Consider the following 23,273-nt stretch of genomic DNA (forward strand, 5'->3'; position numbering starts at 1 on the left):
GTAAGGGGTATTTGCGATGATCCTGCAAATGTTGGTAATGTAGGCAGATTAGGAGTTCAAGGTCATCGTCAGCTAGATGAAGCACTTGTGGCTACCCTGGCTAGAGATGGTGTCTCAAAAAGCCAGAGAGAGAGAGAGAGAGAGAGAGAGAAGGAGGTGGAAGAGAAGATTGTAGTGAACTTAAAAACTCACCAACAGATTTTTTTTTCACTTTTCTTCTTTCTTTTTGGACAAATGAAATTAGTAATATGTAGATTCAAGCAAATGGGAGGCTCTAGTGATTTTATCTATGGTAATATTAGATAAGGGTGGTCTTTATGTTATTATTATGTGTGTTTTGGTTTGGTTTGGTTGTTTGTTGTTGTTTGAAATGGGGTATTCTGTAGCCCAGGCTAACCTCAAACTTCTGTTCTTCCGGCTTGCACTTCAGAGTGTTGGAATTACACTCTTGTACACCAGGCTTAGACTAGGGAGGAGTTGGCATCAATGTTCATGACCAAGGTATGGAAATTTCCTGATTCTCCCACACTCAGGCACCCATGGGGGAGCATCTTCACTAAAAGCTGCCCTGTTGAGCTTCTTCTAGAAAAAATGGCGGTACTTGTTGGAAATTGATGATGGTAATCTAAAGAGGGCTTTCTGAAACATGAGAGTGGATTGAGTTCAAGGTTCCTCACCTCTGACCTTTACCATGCCTCTATCTCCCAAGGCTGAGCTGTGTGAACTCACACAGAACAAAAGGGGGCTTTCCCTTCGTTCCCTCTCTGCCTTGACTCCGGGGTGGTGGGCTTGGTCACGTGGGTGGGCTCTGTGCTTACAAAGACACCAGATTGGAAGTCCAGGCGGACACTTCTTTTAAAAACAGCTGCGGACAGGGATTTGGGCTTGGAAATGGAGGGACTGTATGAGGTATTCTGGTGCCCAGGTTTCAGCTGTCTGTGACTTTGCCAGAGGTGTGCCAGGGTCAGTGTCCTGATCTTCCCCTCACTATCATTATGGGTTTAGTCCCAGGATCTTGTGATTGTGTTTTGCATCAACTCGGTTACTGCTGGCTTCTAGAAATGTGTTCAGCCCTGTGGGACATCTGAGAGAATAAAGCCTTGTTTCCGAATGAAGGGTTTGGGTTGACATTCAGGTCTCTGGTTCTGAAGCTTGGTGACCTTGATACAGTAGGCAGATAGCGCAGATAGGTTGTCCCTCTGAGCGGCAGCTGGGTGGTGCCCTCCTTCCACAAGGTGTCCACATGCCAAGAGCATCGGAGACCAGGCAGGCGTGATTCATGCTGACCTCCGTCAGCTGCCTTGGAATGTTCGCCTGTAGCATAAGCATTCCCAGTGAGCTGGGATTTCTCCTTTCTCATGTCTCCTTTCCTTAACGCCCGTACTCAATCACCTGAAACTGTATGCACCCTTTAAAGGCCATATTTTCCTCTGTCCTGTCCTCTTCATTCCTGGTGTCCTTATCTTAACTCTCTTGATCTTATGTTTTTCATGGGATCGTTGACACCTTAGAAACTCACAGATCTCCTAGATAGTCATAATTACAGATAGCTGTAATCCCAGCATTTGAGAGGCTGAGGCAGGAGGATTGGCTTGAGTCTGAGGTCAGTCTGGACTGTAGAGTGAGACTCTTTCAAAAAAGGAAAGCAAAGCAAAACAAACAAATAGGGGGAGAGGAAGAGTTTGGCAGCCTTGTTTGCCAGGTGGTGGCGCACGCCTTTAATCCTAGCACTCAGGAGGCAGAGGCAGGCAGATCTCTGAGTTCGAGGCCAGCCTGGTCTACAGAGTGAGTTCCAGGACAGCCAGGGCTACACAGAGAAACCCTGTCTCAAAGAGAGAGGGGAGGTCATTTTCATTTATAAACAAAATAATTTTCAGTAACTATCTGATAAAACACTTTTCCATTATGCTCTGAATGGAGACTACTGGCCACCCCACCCCCCACAGGAACCCCGATGGCTGCCCCTGCTTGGGATCAGTGTAACTAGGATTCTGCACGTTTTGTAAAACTCAACACAGGCACTGCAGCTTGGTGCGGTAGTTGTGAGAATGAAAAATTCAATCCATACCTTGGATGTCGTCGACAGAGGCGCTCTTCCCCTTTTCAGATCAGTTCTTTGAGGACTCTGAGTTTCTTACCAAGTGTTTGGATCATATTCGCTCCTCTAACTCTTCCCAGATGCCCCCCCCTTTCCCTGTCCACCCAACTCTGTATCCCCCCAAAACAAACCCAAAATCTTCGAGGCCAGTTTGTGCTGCCCAAAATATTCTTGGTTGGATGGTCTTCACTGGAGCATGGTTGACTTTCCAGTGGTTACACTCTTAAAGAGCACAGACCTCTACCTTCCCAGCAGCTCCCCTCTCCGTGCGTGCGTGTGTGCGGGGCTTTGGTCTGGCTGGGCGTGCACACGTCTTGTGCGTGCTGTTACAACCGTGAATCGTCTGTGCAACTGCCCAGCTACATCCTGAAGACAGTTTCCTTGTCGTCTTCCGTCTCCCGCTGTCTCTGGCTCTTAAACTCCTGATGCCTTCTCTTCTGCGATGATCCCTGAGCCTCGGGGGTGGGGAGGGGCATGGGGCTGAGCTTTCTGTGGTTCCTTATTCTCGGTGGGTTGTTGTGGGTCTCTGTGTTAATCATCATCATCTACAGCAAGTAGAAGTTTCTCGGATGAGGGTTGAGAGATGTATTGCTCTACAGATGTATGCAGAAAGGGTCGTAGAAAGGCAGGCAGGACCTCCTTCCCCTTTTATGAGACAAATGTTTTTATATCAAGCTGTCCTTGAACTCACCTATGTTGCCCAGGCTGGCCTTGAACTCACAGAAATCCTCCCACCTCAGCCTCCCAAGTGCTGGGATTGCAGGATTGAGCTTCCAAGCCCTTTTCTTGGTAGAAGTGCATCTCTTTGGAGAGCAGCAGCCAGCTGAGTTTTTGAAAATTGGTTCGTAGAGATTTGTGGAAGCAATGGTCCAAGATTTTCTTCGACTGTGAAGCCTAGAGGACAGGGAGCCCGCCGTTAAAACCGATAGAAGAAATCACGTTTTCAATTCTCCTTGATCCACCTGCCTAGAACATTCAAAAAGAAGCCCCAAACATCTTAAATGTTGTAGAATTTATCAGCTATATCCATGTGGTAAACAGGATGATGTATTTGGTTGTAATAAAAACATTACATAATCAGGGCACTTAAATTCCAACACCATTTCTAAAGACTAAGGCCAGGCTATGATTTGAAGCATGACCTTTTTTGATTCATAGTCTTACATTTATGGTTTATGAACATACGCTGCCTGAATATTGATGACTTTCTTTTCATCCATTAAAATCCACCCTGTTTTCCAGCTTCTCCCGTTGGCAACGGCTACATCAAGCCTCCGGTTCCACCTGCTTCAGGTACACACAGGGAGAAAGGACCGCCGACCATGCTGCCCATCAATGTGGACCCAGACAGCAAACCAGGAGAGTACGTCCTCAAGAGTTTATTTGTCAACTTCACCACTCAGGCAGAGCGGAAGATTCGCATCATTATGGCAGAGCCTCTGGTGAGTATGGACCACGGAAGGACCTCTTTTTAAATTCTTCTCTGCTCTGAACACGACTGGTACTCTAGATCCATGGGTCCCAGGTCTGTTGACCCAACCAAGCTCAGATCAAAAATCCAAGGGGAAAATGTAACTGCATATACTGAAGAGGTCACAAGTCCCTAAACAATACAGTATCGTAACACCTGCCCATGAGCATTTACACTGTAGTGGGTGTTATAAATCACCCAGAAATGATTTCAGAGTACTCAGGGAGATGTACATAAATGATAAGCAAACACTATTGTCTTGGTTTCGTTTCCTGTTGTTGTGATAGACACTATGATCAAAAGCAACTTGGGAAGGCAAGGGTTTATTTCATCTGACAGCTCACAGTTTATCACAGCGGAAGTCATAGCAGGACCGAAAGACAGGAACCTAGAGATAGGAACTGAAGGAAGAGGCCACGGAGAAATGCTGTTTACTGGCTCTTCTTCCACGCTATTCAGCCTGCTCTCTATATAGCATGAGCATTTTAGATACAGAGATAGATAGATAGATAGATAGATAGATAGATAGATAGATAGATAGGCAGATAGATAAATAGACAGATAAATATAGATAAGTATAGATATTCATTGCTTGGGGGTACTGCGACCCTCTATTTGGAGGTCTTACCATTAAAGGTAAGACTCTCAAAACTACCTATGTCTATGAGACCCTGGCCCACGCTGCTTCCCTTAAGCCCAGAAGAGAGCTGGTGAGAAGGACTCATGTTTGTTCAAAAACAAGCATCTTGAGATGACAAAGGGACTAGCAGCCTCAAAGCCACATCTGGAGGAACTCAGGAGAGCCAACAGCTGGTGGCTGGGGAAAGCAAAGCACCATGGGTAGTGTGGCTACACGCTGAGCAGGGTCTTCTAGGGCACACATTTTGTTTTTATTTTATTCTGGGGTTGGAATATCACATATTTGACCTCCTGGGGCTATGTCCTATTTTCCAAACATGAATATCACATCTCTTCAGGCTAAACCTCACAGAAACATACGTGTGTGTTAATTGATGCATAGAGCTGAAGACTAAGAAAAGCTCTCACGCATTTGACGGTCACTAGATAGGTCAGTTCTGTAAATCTGAAGAAAGATTATTTAGCAGTTAACATCTTTTTTTGGTTTGGTGTTTGTTTGCTCTTTTACATTCTTTTGGGTTTTGTTGTTGCTTTGAGACGGGTTCTCCAGCTACATTTGTAGCAAACCTGCCTTGAACTCACACTTCCATCCCTCCTCAAGTGCTGGAATTACAGCATGCACCATCCTGCCCAGCTTAAACAATCTGGTGTCACTTCTATTTCAAATATAGACTAGTAGATGAAAGACAGGGGATGGATGTCTATCCGAAGACTTACGGAGAAGAGAACCTTACAGAAGGACAATGGGGAGGAGGAAAAGAATTCTGATGCCTCCCAAGAGAGCTGCTGTGTCTGTAACAGTTCCATAGATGGTGGATAAGAAAGGAACATTAAAGTTCTGTATATGACTTTTCCGTACCCAAAGAGCTATCCTAAGTGGAGGAAACAAGATGGAAAATAAGAATGTCCCACAGAAGTCAAATTTTTTTTTCATTAATATCCTTTATAAGCATCTTTCACTTGTTCAGCAATGTTTCTGTTTGTACCCAAAAGATGCTCAAGTCAGAGTCATTAATATTTATGAAAAAGTCAATAGTTTTATTCTATTTTCTTGATGCTTCATGGGGACATTTAATTGCCTTTGTTCTTGTTGACTGTTATCCTTGTTTTGTCTTTTTTGTATGCTCAGCAAGCTAAGTGAGATTATCTGTCATTTTTATATTTTTATCTCAAAACATGAAAGTTAAAGGAAGAGCTCACTCTTGCTCAGCTCAGCGTGATGGTCTCCACTCAATCATCAGTGATAGTTCAGCTGGGTATAGAATTCTGGGAGGACTCATTTGTCCTCTGGACCTTTAGACTAGACCTTTGAAGCTCTGTTTCACTCAGTTGCCTCTGTGGTTCCTATTGAGAAGCCTCTTGTTTTATTTCTTTGTAGATTATTTACTTTTTATTCTGTTTGCTTTCATGATTTTCTCCTTGCCCTCAGAGCTCTGTGCATTAACTCCTCTGTGTTTGCATGTGAATTGATTTGAATTTTTGTGTTTGAGGTTCTGCTTTTTGAATTCAGACTTATATCACTCATTCATTCACCAAGCCTGGGGAATTCTTGACCATCCATTATCCTCTTTACCCATTCCTAGTACACGTTTTCTGACACCCTCCCCACTACCACCACCACCACCAAGTCAAGGTTTCTCTGTGTAGCCTGGCTGTCTTGGAACTCACTCTGTAGACCAAGCTGGCCTTGAACTCAGAGATGTGACTGCCTCTGCCTCCTGTGTGCTGGGATTAAAGGTGTGCACCACCACTGCCTGGCCAATATTTTTACTTCTTCATGCATTCTATTATTTATCTTTTCACTGTTCTTCTATCACTGCTAATATTTCATCTTGAATGCATTCTGAGTAATTTCCTCAGACCTATATTTCAATTCATTCGTGTTCTCTTGGGCTTCATCTAATATGTTACTTAAGCCTCCTATGCAGAATTTTAATTTCAGCAATTATATTTTTAATCCCCAGGAGTGCTCTTTCTTTCCCTTGTAGAATCTGTTTAAAGATTTCTATGGTTTACTGTTTGTTCCTTCCTTACATTCACAAGTCTCTTTTGTGCACTCAATCATCTTAAGCATGTGTTTTCTGTCCTGTAAGTGACTGTGCTGTGACACCAGCTTCCAAAGGCCTGGCTTTGTGGGTTTTGTATCTGGTTAGTTAGTTTGCAAATAATGGATTGTCCTTGTTTTAGAACAGTTTCTATAAGGTCTTGTATTTCCAGTATCCCACCGCTGGAGGCCCAAAGCTTCCTGTATCTTCATGTAGACAGCAGACAGGCTGCCAGGATAATGAGACAAAGAACCCCCCATGGGCAGTCACGATGCCATCGCATTCCTTGCCCTTTGTGTGTCTTCTCAACTCATTTCTGCATTTAAAAAATCCGTATATTCCACTCAGCGTTTCTGGATAGTGCACGGGAGATCTGTGGTCCTCTTAGTCCTTTTTTTCTGCTTTTATGATCTGTGGAATTCTTGGTTTGCTTCCCACGCTGATAAAAGTAAGAATAAGCCTCTGTGTGTACGAACATGAGTGCCCAGAGCAGGGTAGTGTCCCCCAAAGTGAACAGAGAGGAGAGTGACAGGAATGTTACCATCTCTCCCCTCTGATCCTTTCTGATAAGTATTCCCTGAGCACACCTTTGTCTCGTTCATCTTGTTTGAAACCCTTGTTTCATATTCATCCAGCTCTCAATTCTGCCCTATCCTTACTTCTAGCATGCACCCCTACAAACCCATGTCTTGCCTGCCATCGTGCGTCTATGAATGCTGAACCTCCTGGAATTCTCAGCTTCGCATGCACGCACATGCATGCCTCATTAGAACTACCATACTATCCTCTTGGGCTGGGTATTGTCTTCGCTGAATTAGAATAACTCAGTGGTGTAGGATAGAGAATATTACAGTTTTAAGAGTGTGTGTTGCTTTGTGGAGCTTTTGTTTGGGTGTGTACAGATCAGACCATAGTATGAATTATATTTTCACAGGGGTGGAATCTCCAGTTGAAAAAGCACCAGGAACCTACAGAGAGACAACACCTGTGTCTCTGTGTCTTCCACATCTTCTCTCTGCCCTCCTCTCTCTCCCCACAGCCCCAGTTTTTAATGCTTTGTATACAGTGGGTAGTAAACGTTTTGTTTTTAAAGATTATTTTTACTTTATGTGTATGACTGTTTTACCTGATGGCATGCTTGTGTACCACATGCATGTGTTTGGTGCCTTCAGAGGCCAGACGAGGGCATCAGTTCCCCTGGAACTGGAGTTACAGGTGGTTGTGAGCCACTATGTGCATGCTGAGAACTGAACCCTGGTCCTCTGTAAGAGCAACCAGTGCTCTTAACCACTGAGTCATCTCCTAATCCCCAGTAAGTGTTTTATGAGTGAATGAGTATGCCAAGAAATGAATGACTAAAACATTAACAGAGTAGCTAAAAAGGAGTACCTTTGTGGGAACCCATGTATTTCGAAGAACATCTTGCTCACCACTACACTGATAATCAGGGGCCTTTCTCTGTCCTTCTTATGTTATAGTTGAGTGTTGTACAATAAGCCACACAGAAAAGACATTGATTCTTAATCTACTGCCTTGGGGCATCTGAGGATGCCTCCTTGTTCATGGATAAGGTCACTGCCCCACCCCCACTCCATCAGTAGAGGCTGTCCGCCACAGAATGTCTACTGTTACAACATACAGGTCTCTGGTTATGTGGCACCTGCCACTGAAGTCACAGGCTATTACTTTCTCAACAAACTCCGTTTAAAAACTAGTCCCTTCAGCTTTTCCGTCCAGGAGGCTCATCAGTTTCAGCTTTATCGACTGGATGGATACAAAGTGATAAACGATACGAGCGGATATAAAGATATAGAGTTATTTCGGGGAAACTGATTTTGATTTGAGTCTCATTTCTGCCTCTTTGGGTGTGTGGTCCTGGGCAAATGTCAGCCTCTTTTCCCCATTTGCCAGATGAGTGTCAGTGCCTAATTCCCAGGGTGACGGATGGGGCCCAGTGATATGTGTGGAGCACCTGGGATACTTGTGCACGCACGTGAGGTGCTCAGCCCTCGTCACTGTCTTCAGAGTTGTGATCGGGGCACTAGGATCAACTAACTCCATCTTCTTTGGAAGGCAGCGTACTTCTCTTGGTGTGTACTCAGGCAGAGTGCAGGCCTTGAGCAAGCACTTCCGGCCAGATTCTTTCCCCTGAACTTGGCCATGACACATGGTACAGCCAGAACTATTTCAAATCAACTCCTTGAGGGCCCTCTGTGTACTTACGTTTGGGGAGTCGATAGAGGCCAACAAATAAAAGTTCTCAACAGAAGACAACACAGCCACCCTCTCATTATGTTTCCAACAAAGCACTTAAGGTTTGCACGGATGCTTTTTGTTCCTGAGCGAACATCTTGAAAAACAAAAGCAACTTAAGGAAGAGAGACTTTGTTCAGGCTTGTGGATCCAGAGAGAGATTCCATAGTGCTGGAGGCCGTGGGGTAGGAACCTGACAGATCACATCTTCAACCACAAACATGAAGCTGAGAGAGTGAACAGGAAGTGGCCTGGGGCCATAAACTGCCAGAGCCCACCCACAGCAATGCACTTTCTCCAGCAAGACTGTACCTCCTAAAGGTTCCATAGGCTTCCGAAACAGCGCCACCTACTGGGCACCAAGTGCTCGAGCACCTGAGCCTCGGGGTGGGGCGGGGTGGGGGTGGGGGCAACATTTCTCATTCTAACTACGTGTGTGAACAGTGAGGAAGGACCACAGCAGTGTAGCCAGGATATGAAGTGATCCCAACAATGATGGTTTTCAGAGACTTTCAAAGAAGAACTGTCGTAAGTTCCTGAGGATAGGCAGGCACAGAGACAACTATGAACAGCATAGGGCCAGGTCATACCGAAAAGCCAAGTAGCCCACCATAGGAAAAGATGGGTTGTTCCAGTTAGTCCAGAATTTCAAGAAATGCTGTTTTCCAAGGCTAGCTCTTGTATCTGATCCCTCTCCTGTAGTCTGGCTGATGTTCAGAAAACTTACTTTTCTATCACAAATTGCAGGTGACCTATGCTTCTGGCAAAGTCACTTAGTCGGGACCCAGCACTGTCTGCTGTAGGGCGAGAGTGGTCAGGCAGCCAGCTGTAGCCCTATTCTGTGTAGTCATAGCCCTAATATGTGCAACCAATGTTTTAACTCTTGCATCTCTGGAATTTTCCATTGTCCCTGTAAAGAATGGCAGTGGGAACTATTTGGGGCACTGGCAAATGCCTGAGCCTAGAACTCGTGACAGGAAGGACACTCAACTCGTTTGACAAAAGAGCTGGAAAGAGCTGTGGTTTTGTTTTCGACTCTGGAATCTCGGAAAAGGCAGATATCCACATGATTTCAAAGGCAGCCAGCCTGTAGCTTTCACCTTGTCTTTCGGCAAAGACTAAGATGGGGAGAGCCAAGTTGTAAGTCCTTTCACGACGAAAGATTTTGTGAAGGTGGGGTTGGCCTGAGCCAGGTTAACTGTCCCTCACATGATGATAAGGCACTGGCTCAGACCCGGGCAGGGTCTTTCAGATACTGGCCCTGTGCCCCGTCGGAAGCTCAGGGGTGGGCTGGCAGCTGTGATAATTCATTAAGATATTAATTGAGTTACCACAGAGCTGGAATAGAGGCTTTAAAAAAGCATAACATGACCTAGCTGGTTTGCTAACATCAAAGAAATGAGACCGAACATAAACGGGAAGTAACGCAAACTATTTTCTTGAAGCAGGAAATCTTTGAAGAGTCTAGGATAGCAAACTATTGCAGCACCTAGTGTATGTGATGAGGGATGCCACGTCTTAAGACCGAACCTGGATGAACCACAGTCACAGCCAGCTGGCTGCTGGGAGGCCACACAGTTCTCTAATGATGGCATTGTAGCATGCTAAAGTTCCAGGTGCTGGAAGGAGGGTCTGTGACAAAACTCTGTCCCAGTCTCAGGCTTCGTCTCCTGGGTGTTGATTTTAGAGCTGGCGTGAGGACAACTTGATGTCGGCCTGACCCAAGCAGGAGGCCGTGCTGGGACTGAGAACACCTTGGCCCAGCACTAGCAATCTATACGGGACCAGGGTTTCCAGTTCTCATTAAACTCGACTATGGCTCTAAGCAGTGAAGCCTTGGGCAAGTGAAGCACACCCACCCTTGCTTCTCTGGTGACTCTAGAATCTACCTGATAAGAGGAACAGACCCAGGTTAGATGTTTGCTATTTATACTCACAATAGACCTTTTTTCATTTTTTGTCTAGGGATTCAATGCTAGAGCATTATCTTAGTGTGTACAAGGCCCTAGGTTTAATCCCCAGCACCACCTCCCCCCAAAATAAATCCACTAATCAGGGCTGGAGAGATGACTCAGCAGCCAAAAGCACTGGCTAATCTTCTAGAAGACCTGGGTTCCATTCCTAGTACCCACATGGCAGCTCACAACTCTCTGTAACTCCCGGTCCAAGGGATCTGGTGCCCTCTTCTGGCCTCCACAGGCATTGCGTGCACATCATGCACGTACACACTTGCAGGCAAAACACCTTGACATGCAAAATAAAAATAAGTAACTCTTTAAAATAAATAAATATCAATCAACCAGTCAAACAATAATTCTATAGATCAGCTTTACTTTCCTCAAGATGTATAGTCCAGAGACTGAACATCTAGCCATCATTTTGCATTTCAACTTCAGATGGCCTGTGTTGCCCTGAAACTTCCAGATATCAGAAACATCATAAAGATCATATCCTTTCATCTGGAGCCCTTCTGAAATATTTAAAGAGTTTGTGAGTTGGGAAATCCTTGTGCTCTGAGGGACAGAATTACTACCTTTAATTAAGATCTTTATATGCCAGATCTTCATGTAGCCTGTTGAATTCAGTCATATTTAAAGACTTATGAACCTCACCCTGGTATGTGTCAGGATGGCCAAGCCTGGAAGAGGGCAATTTTCCTGCACCATTGTTCCTGCCAATCTTTCTCTGCTAAGAAAACAGTGTGTGTTTGTTGGCTGGGGATATGTAAACAGCAGGGACATGACCTTCAGATCTCTGCACAGTGGTTTCAAATCTATGTCCCTTCCTTTTAGCCAAAGCTCGCTCTAATCCGAGGCCACTGTTGCTCCAACATGTCTGATGGAAGAACACAGAGAAAAACCTAGATTGAGCTCCCTGTTGAGCGTAGTGCTAAAACCTAGAGTCTTATTGTTCAGAACAGAGACCAGAGGACTGCTGGTCCTATGGGGAATATTTACACCATGCTTGATGAGGAACTGGCTTATTTTTCCACGTGTAATTAAAATAGTAGCTTTTGAACTAGCTGCTCCGTAGTGAGCCGCTTTAGGCTTGCATTTCCCTGCCTCATTCTCTCTCAAGTCATTCCCAGGAAATCTGTAGACACATCGTAACTCAGAACCAGAGCATTGCCAGTGACTAAAAGCAGAGATAATAATCGAGGAAAGATTCCACTGGGCCGCTGAATGAGATGCTCTTCCAAATGAGCTCACAGAGTTACTTTTCTCTGCATGTGGCTAAACCTGAAGTTTGTTTTCCTGATTGTGAATATGCCTGGAGTCATGCAGGTGGAACAATATTTCTTTTGTGGCTCCTAAATAGGATTTTTTCATCAGTGAAATGAAATTTAATGCCCCACCATAGTCTGATTGAAACTTATAGCAAAGAAACCATGTGAAAAGTATTTTGAAATCAGAAAAAAAAATCAAAGGGCTTTGTATTCCAATTTAGTAGTATTCAGTTCTTTCTGGGTAAGGCTGTAATCTAATATTTTTATTTATCCTTTGCAATTTTCGTACATGTGTACAGTGTATGTTTATCGTATCCACCCCTACTCCCTCTCTCCAACTTCTACCAGAACCCCCCCAACATCTCCCTCTCAACTTCATGTCCTTTTAAAATAACTCACTAGGCTGAATTAGTGTTGCCGACATGCACATGGGTGTGGGGGTCAGATGCTGAGGAACAGGCAGCTACCGGTGACCACCCCTCCCAAAGAAAAGTGACTTTCTCCCTCAGAAGGTATCTGTACACACTCTCCTTTCCCTCTTCCCCACCCTCTGTGTGTGTGTGTATGTGAGTGTGTGTGTGAGTGTGTGTGTGAGTGTGTGTGTGAGTGTGTGTGTGTGCGCGCGCGCGTGCGTGTGTGTGTGTGTGTGTGTGTGTGTGTGAGTGTGTGTGTGTGTGTGTGAGAGAGAGAGAGAGAGAGAGAGAGAGAGAGAGAGAGAGAGAGAGAGAGTACACATGTGGAGACCAGGAAGAACTAATGGGGATCAGTTTTCTCACTCAGGGCAGGCTCCTTCACTCACTGAGCCATTATACCCAGAGATGCCGTGAGAGATTACCAGTGTTTCCTCCTTTTGAGTATATAAAATGTGGTAGACGTTATTCCTCAAGTTATTTTCAACCTGGTTCTTTCTGTTCACATTCCTTACTTAACCATTAACAGTGCTACCTTTCTATTCATGGAACAAATGGGAACTTTATTATAATACCTTCATATGCATAGATAACATGCTTTGATCATATTTCCCCCGGCCACCCTCTCCTGCCTTTGCCCACCTCCCACTGGTCCTCTTCCTCTTCTCAAATGGTTCCCTTCTGCTTTCAGGTCGTGTGTGTGTGTGTGTGTGTGTGTGTGTGTGTGTGTGTGTGTGTGATCTAGAGTCTACATATGGGAAAAGGCATACGCAATGGTGCTCTCCAGCTCCATCCACCTTTGTGCGTATAACACACCTCCACGCATCTTTATAATTAATGTAAACAGTAAAACTCCACTGTGAGTATCTACCAGTTTTTCTTCACCTTTGTCTGTTGCTGTGCTTAATCGGGGTCCGTACTGTGGCTACTGTAAATAGTGCCACAATCAACTCGTGTGTAGGTGTTTCTGCTGTATGCTGACCTAGAGTCCTCCAAGTATCTACCCAGAGCAATATACATGAATCACATGCTAGCTACATTTTTAGCCTTTTGAAGAATCCCCACTGTTTTCCCACTGTAGACACTCCACTGTCCAGTGGATGGGGGTTCCTTTTCCCCGAAGCATCCTTGCTGACAATTGTTTCTCTTCTTGATGACGACCATGCTGCCTGGGGTGAGATGGAATGTTCCAGTAAATTGGATTTTCCCTTTTTACCTGTGCCTTGGACGTTGGTGCCTCTTTTGAGAACTAACAGAGGCGTCATTTCTTAGCACACGTAAGAGATCATATGAAAGTATTTCGTGTTTTAGAGTGACAACAATTAGTAATAAAAGTTCATTCAAGGGCCAGCAAGATGGCTCAGCAGGTGAAGGTGATTGCCACCAAATGCTGGCAAGGCGAGTCCGGTCTCCAGATCCTGTACAGTAGGAGAAATACAACTCCCTCAGAGTGTCCTCTGACCTTCATATGCCATGGCACACAACCTCACACATCTGCTGTAAAAAGCATTTTATTAATATTTAATATTCAAACATGCATATAATATTTGGATCGTATCCACTTCCTATTCCTTCTCCGTCAGTTCCTCCCCTCTTCTCCCCACCATGTCTCCCTCCCAACTTCAAGGGCATTTTTTCCTCTTTTGTCAATGTAATACCCACTGAGTCCTTTCAGAGCTGTCAATGTGTGTATACGCATGGAACCAACTACTGAAACATGGGCAGCCTCTCGGGCTGGCATCCCTGAAGAAAACTGACTCTCCCTCCCCCAGTGGCCATCAACAGCCCACAGTTCCTCAGACAGGCATTCGACTTCATAAGCTTCCCCCACCCCACCCCCACCCCATCCATGCTGGGATTTTGACTGGCTTGATCTTGTACATCGTTTTTTGTTTGGTTGGTTGCTTGGTTTGGTTTTTCCAGAAAGAGTTTCTCTGTGTAGTCTTGGCTGTCCTGGAACTCATTCTGTAGACCAGGCTGGCCTCAGACTCACAGAGATCCGCCTGCCTCTGCCTCCAGAGTGCTGGGATTAAAGGAGAGCACCATCACCGCCTGGCAATCTTATACATGTTTTGTAGATACGGTCGCAGCCACTGTGTGTTCCTGGGTTCAAAGCCCTATCCTATCCAGGAATACTGTTTGAGTATAGTTGTCTGCTCCCTCTGGCTCTCACAGTCTTTCCAACCCCTCTTCTAGGATCACCCCAGTCTTGGCGGAAAGGGGTGTAATACAGAAACTATCTATAGTGCGGTCAGCTGTGGGGACTAGAGGTACCACTCAGCAGGAGAGCATTTGCCTGGCGTGCACAAGCCCCTGGTTTTCAGTCTCAGCAGCAAAATAAACAAACAGATAAGCAGATAAATGCATAGAACTAGTAAAGTCTTGAATGCTCCTCTTTTGATGTAATATGGTTATGTTTCCACACAGCATTTTAACTTTTGACAATTCTAAAAATCATCAATATAACTTCAGCAGTAAGGATGTTGGCTCTGGCATGATCGCAGTTTTAACCTGCTTAAAATTCATGTCTATTCGTCATTGTCATCAATCCTGGGACTCATATTTTATTAGATATTTTTATTGGTATCTATGCAGATATCCAATGCATTACTTCACACACAATATTCCATTTGATGTTCCTGATACCTCTGGGGATTTCTTTCTACTCAATTCCTAGGTCGAAGAGAGGTAAACTTGGAATGTTCCAGGAGGTTTTCTCAAGATGGTTCAGCACTACAGAGTATAAGTATTTTAGAGGCAAGAGTAGCCTGTGAAAGCCACGGAGAAAAATGAGAGCTGTCTGGGGGTGGGTGACTCAAGGGGAAAGAAAGGACGGTCGGGGAGGTCGCAGTGCAACTGGAGGTCAAGGGAGCCAAGTCCTGGAAATGGCCACCATGTTGGAATTTCCCAGGGTCTCTGGGGTGCTGTTTTTAGTGGTGAGAGAAAAGCAGCTCCCAGTGATTAAGAACGAGCGGAGGGGAGAAGAGAAGACATTGGAAAACCGAGTACAAGAGTGGCAGAAAAGGAACAGCCGCCAGAGGGGGCGGGGTCCGGTAAGCAGGACCCTGAGATGGTGATGATGGCCGGGAGAGAGACAAGAGGGAGAGACTGAAGGTAGAGGCTGTGAGGAGCTTCTGTGTGGAGCAAGGACCTGAAGAAACGGGCAAAGATCCAGCCAGATGAACAAGTCCGTTTATTAAACATAGCGAGGCTGTAAAGAAATAAGCCAGGACCAGTAAAATAGGAATCAGCAACAACAGAGAATGTAACTCAGAAGCGAATGAGTGAAGGTCGAAGCTCGTGTTTCGTGGTAGCTACAGTAGAAAGAGAAGAGTGTGTGGGAGCCCTCTCTTCTTCAGTTAAAATGAAGATTAACTTTGTAGCCAAATTTAATCCAAGTTTCCCCTCCGCTGGTCAGGTAATGGATTTGGTCTTGGGACTGTCGAATGTGACAGACAAGCAGGCTCCGCTGGCACGAGCAGAACCGGCTGCAAATAGGGCAGACGTCTCAGGAGGGTTCGTTTTCAAAAAATAGGTACCCAGATAGTCTACCATCGTGCTTCGCGGCATAGCCTCACCCCACCCCGCAGAGAATTGCCTGCCTGCATCTTGGACTTCTTTGGGACAGTCAGTATCAGTCTCTTGATCTTGAACTATTCCCCCCAAAGCTTTGGGTGAAAACCGGTGTCTGTTATTTTCCTTACAGAAACTCCTTTCTGTCAGCTGCAGGGATTCGGGGGAAGCAGATGTGTCTACCTCTGAAGCACACATCCCTATACACCCGAGGATTTTTAACTACTGCTGGGTAGTTAATACTAGGAGCTGCCCGGGGTGTCATAGAACAATACTCGATACTCGCTGTTACCTGTGGACAGACAGAGGCATGCCGGAGTGATCTGTGCAGCGGACAGTTCACACCCTCAGGTTCCACACAATTCACACCCTCTGGTGCCTGGCTGCCCATCCCCCACCCCACCCCACGCGTCACAAGGGAGTTGCTTGGGGTGAAAGGTTATTATTATTCAGACCATGTTTTTAAAAATCAAGTCAGAGCTGCCACTAATAAGATATGGAGAAAAATGTGACAGCCAGGAAAACATTCTGTGCCCTGCTTTTCTTTGGTTCAGGCTGAAACAGCACTCCTGAAACAGGCAGGAGCTGAGAGTTCTGGGCTAAATGCTTCAGTGAATTTGCAACAATTGGGTCCCCAGCCCTCCACTCTGTCACCATGGTTATGGGATACCACGTGACTCAGCATCCTCCTCTGCCTGGTGAAGAAGGGGGAAGCTATCTGAAATTAGTTTTGAAATTTTTGACAACTCATATATAATGTGTGATATAAATTTATATGATGTGAATTTCCCATGCCTGTAATATTCAAAGCCTTTCAGCTAATGGTGCACCAAACATGTCCCTATAAGCAAAAAACATAAGAATCAAGACTTGCAAAGTCTAGCACTTAGTTGAAGTGTGATTTTGGTCATTTTAATAATCACCCCACCATTCCATTAGATTTCCTCTAAATTAACAATTCAAATTAATGTCTTGGGGCTAGAGATGGCTCACAGTGAGGAGCACTGGCTTTCCTCAGAGGACTCAGGTTCGGGTCTCAGCATCCGTATGGTGCTCACAACTGTCTATACCTCCAGCTCTCCTGCACACACACGATGCACAGACATACATGCAGGCAAACACTCATACACATAAACCCAAAATGAATAAATACTTATTAAAAATATTAAACTATTTCCAGTAATGTGGGCTTTTTGCTTTTGTTTTTTTTTAAGAAGGAAGGACGTTTACACTTCACAAAGCACCCACACTTGTTTTTACAATAGAGCGCTTTGGTTATGGAAACATTTGAGGAAGTTCAAGTTGAGATCTCAGTATCAGCAGGGGTAACATGCATTATCCCAAGAAAACATGTGGGATTCGGTTTTAGATCCTGGACATTATGCAGGAGGGCACATGTCTGTCTCAACATAATCCAGATAGTAAGGGCACCAAAAGGAATTCCCGTGAGGGTGGCAGCACCCTGACAGGCCACCAACAGAGTGCCATTCAACACTCTCTGCCAGTCATCTTTCAGCGCTGCAAGTGGTTGGTTTGTTTGGGTGTTTCTCCATTTTACCTAAATGGTAACTGGAGCTTAGCGAAGATAAGAGCCTGCCAGGTTACCAAGGATGCTGCGGGTCCCCGTCCCGTGCCCTCACAAGTCACTCCATCTACTGTCATAGCCAGGGCCTACTAGGATGTAGGTGGATGACATACCCAACAGTCTGAGTGTCATATGAGCCCCATGCCCCTACTGATGGGTGTGACTCCAAAGACGGTATAATTTGAGTCTGCTAGCTTCCTAAAATCTGTGTGGGTCCCGGGTGGAATTGGGGGGACCCACTGAAAAGTCAGAAGGGAAAAATGATTTACCGAATGTGCTCCTTGAATTCTTAAGATGACCTTGCCTTTGAGCCATAGGCCTCTTGAAACTTCCAGCTGTCTGAGATCTGGCCTGTTCGGCCACCTTTCTTCTTAGGAGTTACAGAGTACTTGGTGTAAAAAGTCTGTGAGGTGACTGCGTAGCTAGAACATACTGAAATTATTTGAAAATAGGGTGGACGTCTGTGGCTTCACTCTGGCCTTTTTAGGAAGATATGGACACACAAAGCATTAGAGGTATGTTTTCTTAAGGAGGGAGGGGTGGGGGAGGGGGAGGGTGGAGATGCAAACTTCATCACATAGCAAATAAGATGCTCAAGCAGAGGCCCGCCCTTTCCCTCTGCAGAGGCCTTCGGACCCTGGCTAATTGCCCTGGGGGCTGGGAGAGCCCTGCTCTTTGATTCCAGGGAAGAAGAGCTGGCTTCTGAGAGCTGCAGCAGGCTGCAGAGCAGCAGGCAGTGTCCCCACACTGCTGCATGAATCCTAGTCAGTCTTAATAAAAACCCAGAACTGCCAAGAGGCGGTGAGACACGCCTTTAATCCCAGCACTCAGGAGGCAGAGCCAGGCGGATCTCTGTGAGCTCAAGGTCAGCCTGGTCTACAGAGCGAGATCCAGGACAGGCACCAAAACAACATAGAGAAACCTTGTCTCGAAAAACCGAAAAACAAAGACAAAAACAAACAAACAAACAAACAAACAAAAAAAACAGAGCCAGATATCAGGGCGAAAGCTGAAAAAATCAGAGAAGCAGAGCAAGCCACATTTTAACTCACCAACTCCTCAGCCTGCAAGAGTCTGAAAAGTCCTGAGTTCTTGTCTCCTCCCACCTTATATCCTTTCTCTGCCCAGCCATATCACTTCCTGTCTCAACCTTCCTAGCGCTGGGATTAAAGGTGTTTGATCCCAAGTGCTGGCCATTTCTCTTTAGACTGGATTAATCTTGTGTAGCCCAGCATAGCCTTGAACTCACAGAGATCCAGACAGATCTCTGCCTGTCTCCGGAGTGATAGGATTAAAGGCGTGTGCCACCACTGCCTGATCTCTATGGCTAACTCTGTGGCTGGCTCTGTCTTCTGATCTTCAGGCAAGCTTTATTTCTTAGATTACAAGCAATATATCACCACACCACACCCTCCTGTAAGTGGAAGAGACAGGAGGGCCCGGCCGGCTCCACCGGAAGTGAAGTACATGCTCTTGAAGTGAGTTTAGAGATGGCTGATAACCATCTTTAAAAGGGAAGCATTGTATGATTTAAATTGAAAAGAAAAAATAAACAGGAGGAGAAGTAGATATGTCAAGGTATATTTCAGTTGTTTAATTATGAAAAATTCAAGCATAAACTGTGAGACTAGAGTAGCATGTCAAGCCCTGGGGCCATTTTCAAACACTCTCTGAACTTCCTTATCTCCTGCATTATACGGGGTGGCACAGCTGTCCTTCAGAGTTCAGCCTCCTCCCCTGCAGATACCAGCTCCACCGATATTCAAGTCCCTTGTGTAAATGATGTAGTGTTGACACAGAATGTGCATTGTCTTCCATATACTTTTCATTATTTTGTTGGGAGACAGGTTCTCACTATGTAACCCAGGTTGGCTTTGGACTCTCTTTTTTAGAATATTTTTCTTTTTTCTTTAACATTTTATGCATGTATACAATATATCTTAATCATGCCCATCTAAAATCCCCACCAATTCCCCAGACCCCCCAACACATCCCCTCTAATTCCCCAGACCCCCACCAATCCCCTCCAATTCCCCAGACCCCCACCAATCCCCTTTAATTCCCCAGGCCCCCTACCAATCCCCTCCAATTCTCCAGACCCCCTAACACATTCCTCCCCATTCCCTCAGACCCTGCAGCACATACCTTCCCATTCCCCAGACTCCCCAACACATTCTCTCCCATTCCCCAGGCCCCCTACCAATCCTCTCCCATTCCCTGTACTCCCCACTAATCCCCTCCCATTCCCTGGACCCCCTACCAATCCCTTCTCATTCTCCAGACCCCTCACTAACTCCCCATTCCCCTGACCCCCAACAGATACCCTCCAATTCCCCAGACCCCTCAAGACATCCCCTCCCATTTGCTCAGACCCCCCAACACATCCCCTCTCATTCCCCAGATCCCCCATTCTCCAGACCCCCTAACAGATGCCCTCCCATTCTCCAGACCCCCTAACAGATGCCCTCCCATTCTCCAGACCCCCCAACAGATGCCCTCCCATTCTCCAGACCCCCCAACAGATGCCCTCCCATTCTCCCAGAACTCCCAATATCTCCATCCCATCTTCATGCCCTCTTCTTTCTTTTTAATAACTCACCAAATCTAGTTAGCTCTGCTTCCCTCCCTCCGTCCCCCTCCTTCCTTTATTCCTCTATCCCTCCATCCCCCCCATTTTCTTCATCGTTTAGATAGTGTAATATTCTTTCTCCCAGGTATGCTCTTAAACCCACTGATACTGATAAATCCATACTCATACAGAGATGATATTTATAAGATTTAAATGTCATCTTCAGGGTGCATAGGGACACAGTCACTTGCGTAGCACCCCAAGTGGTGAATCCTGTGTGTCAGGGGTGCGGGGAAGTCAGACACCCACAAGAGAGTGGGACTGCTGACCAGAACAGCTGCAAAAATGCCGTGTATGAAGTAACAGGTAATGTTGATCCCGCTGGGCGGGAATAAGACCACTACCATAACTGTTGAGCCAAATTTGAAGCAAGCTTTATTAAATATTGGCCAGGACAATGGACACTGTCCAGGTCCACATCCAGGATTCCCAGAGTATGGTGCCAAATTACAGAGTCTTATAAAGGCAAACCCAGGAGACTACATGCTCCCCACCTTCATCCAATCAGGGGCAAGCACATGTCCTGATGTGCTTCCTGCCTACATACCTCCCACCTTTGTGTGGTCAAGCACATCCCGTACAGTTGAGGCATCCAAGCTTGTTTGCAGAAGGGAAAACACATGGCTTGTCACCTTACATGACCAACAGTATTCCAGGAAGTTATCTGTCCCTGGGCAAGTGGGGCTTACAGGTTAGAGGCTCTTCTGTTTTATAGATCTCTTAAGCACAGTAATTTAAACTTAAAACATAACTTCAGCCCTCACAGTAATAGACACAGAAAAGGGGGAAGAGAGGGCTATAATTTTGAAAGTGAATTTAATCCAGGTCTTGAAAGAAAATGATTAAGACAGCATATTTGAGTACTTATAGATAAGGAAGGAAACTCAGTATATTATTTTCCTGAGGCATCAAGCCCACATTCTTAGCTAATGGCCTTGAGTAGTGTGTGAGGCAATAACTCGCCCTACCGACTAGGTCTGTTTGCAGAACGTTACTTCCTTCCTGTGTATGCAAGTGTGTGCACAGGAAGCACCATGGCTATGAGCTCCCCACCATTTGTAATAAGAAAAAATGACTCTCTGGGGTGTGGGAAGCTTCAGAGTATGGCTGGCCTGGTCTCTCTCTCTCTCTCTCTCTCTCTCTCTCTCTCTCTCTCTCTCTCTCTCTCTCTCACACACACACACACACACACACACACACACACCTACTCCCAGCAACAGAACCCAGCAAGAGAAGGGAATCACACTGTGGGTGTAGACTCCTGACATACGACAGCATTTGCTTTGGGTTGATCTTGGGTCTCGTGTATTGATGCATTCCCTATTTCTGAACTTACATAGAATAAATGTTCATGTAGCTATAGTACAGAGACACAGGAAACTGTCATAGGAGCCATGCCACCAACTCCGTCATCGTGTACAGCTTTAAGCAGTAGATACTAAGAATTACTCCCTCATATTGGGGAGTTTTGGTGTGTGTAGTGGTTGAAATAGAAGCTTCCAGCATGAAAAGAGCTCATGAAATTAACAGAGGACGTGATTGGCAATACCATAATGGCACAGAATTGACCATTTAAAATGGCAAATGTTACCAATGTTTTCCACAATAAAATTTTACTATTTATTTATTGAGACAGGTTCTCACTATGTAGCCCCGACTGGCCTGGAACTTATATGTAGACCAGACTGGCTATGAACTCACAGACATCCACCTGCTTCTGCCTCCCAAGCACTAGGATTAAAGGCATGCGCCACCACGCTTGGCAAATAATACATACACATATAGATATATATTTAATTTTTAGCTCACACATGCACACACAAATACAAGGAAGTCCTCATATTTGAAGAGAGTGTAGACCCCTAACCGGCACCAAGCCCTGCCCTTCCCCAGGACCCTAAGTGCTGAGAGACACTGTTCAGGTTTCTGCCTGTCTGGAGCTTCCTGACAAGTAGGAGGGGCTCGGGACATCACTCATGCACACATCGCTCTGTAATGTGGCCTTGGGCCATGGAAAGTGCGGAATAATAGGACCTTGCCGGTTTGAAAGGAGGGGCACGCAACTGGTATTGGAGGCTAGCTCAAAAAGACTTCCCTGAGGGAGTGATGGTGGAGCTGATGTTTGAATGGTGAACGGCATCCATAACACAAAGGGTATCACTGACCACATTTCTCCCAGACTCTCTTTCCCCGCGGCAGGAACCACGTGCTGCTCAGCCGTCCTCCCAGCCTGTAGGTTGGGCACAAAGTGACCCCCTCAGTCCCGGATGAATAGGGGAAATTCCAAGTAGAGATTCTCACCCCACATTTGTTCCAAGGATGTCTGGGGGACCTGATTGCCCACCTGTTTTCACATTGTATCGTCATTGCTAATGTTTGCGTTTAGCTGGCTTCACAAAGAAAACGTCATTGTAAGCTTTGCAGACGCAGGAAGTGCTTTCCAACTTAATCAGAGAACGGACCCTTTCTATGCAATGAGCCAAACCTATTTCACTCATTGTCCTTCTTCCTTCTCATCTACGTTTCTAGATCCACTCCCTGATTCATGTGTTCCAGACAGGATAGGCTGAAGAAAAAGGCTTACTAGCCAATGAGAACACAGCGTTCTCTTTCGTTTAGATGCACACCCTTTGACAGTGAATAGTCCCCAGATGAGAGAGGGCAGCTGATTCCTACGCCTCCTGGGGAAGCCTCAGGGGTGTGGACTGAGACCATAATGGCACCTGTCATGCCAGCGCTCAAGAGCCTGTGGCAAGAAGGCTGTCACAAGTTCAAGGCCAGCCAGAGCGGGGGATGGGCCTTGCATCAGCTTTGTGTGTATGTCAGCTCTATGATGGGAGAAGTGAGGGAGCCATGGGTCTGTGTGATAGGCTAAATGTAGAGGAAGTTATTTAGGACATTTATTTATACTGGCCAAATACAAATTTTATAGACATACATGCAATTACATGTGTGTGTGCAGATGTAAACACACACACACACACACACACACACACATCACTCATACAACTTTTACATGTTTTTTGTACTCCTGTACTGGTTAGCTTTCTGTTGTTGTGAGAAAGTGCTGACCAGTACCAACTTGGAGAAGGAACAGGTTCAACGTCAAGAGAAGCCGTGGTAGGACGTGAAGCCGAGGCCACAGAGCATCACTGCTTACTGGCTTGTTTCCCACGGCTTGCTCAGCTACCTGTCATGTCTAACCCAGACCCCCACCTGCCCAGTGAGTAGCACCGCCCACATGTCCACACAGGACTGGGCCTTCCTCCTTCATTCAGCAATGAAGGTTAAGGCCAGGCTAGCAGAGGAATACTTTTTAACTTATTTAAAAACAAGCATCACTT

At 45.7% G+C, this 23,273-nt stretch overlaps 1 protein-coding gene across 1 annotated transcript in view; it reads left to right on the plus strand.

Annotated features, from left to right (window-relative positions):
* Fry (FRY microtubule binding protein) overlaps positions 1 to 23,273 on the plus strand; it is a 249,244-nt gene that overhangs the window by 47,118 nt on the left and 178,853 nt on the right. Inside the window, exon 2 of the mRNA XM_059248951.1 lies at positions 3,341 to 3,540. Coding sequence (XP_059104934.1) covers positions 3,341 to 3,540 — 200 coding nt within the window. The remainder of the gene's footprint in view (positions 1 to 3,340; positions 3,541 to 23,273) is intronic.

This window comes from Peromyscus eremicus, chromosome 23 (genome assembly GCF_949786415.1).
Source record: "Peromyscus eremicus chromosome 23, PerEre_H2_v1, whole genome shotgun sequence".
In the NCBI taxonomy this organism is placed as follows: domain Eukaryota; kingdom Metazoa; phylum Chordata; class Mammalia; order Rodentia; family Cricetidae; genus Peromyscus; species Peromyscus eremicus.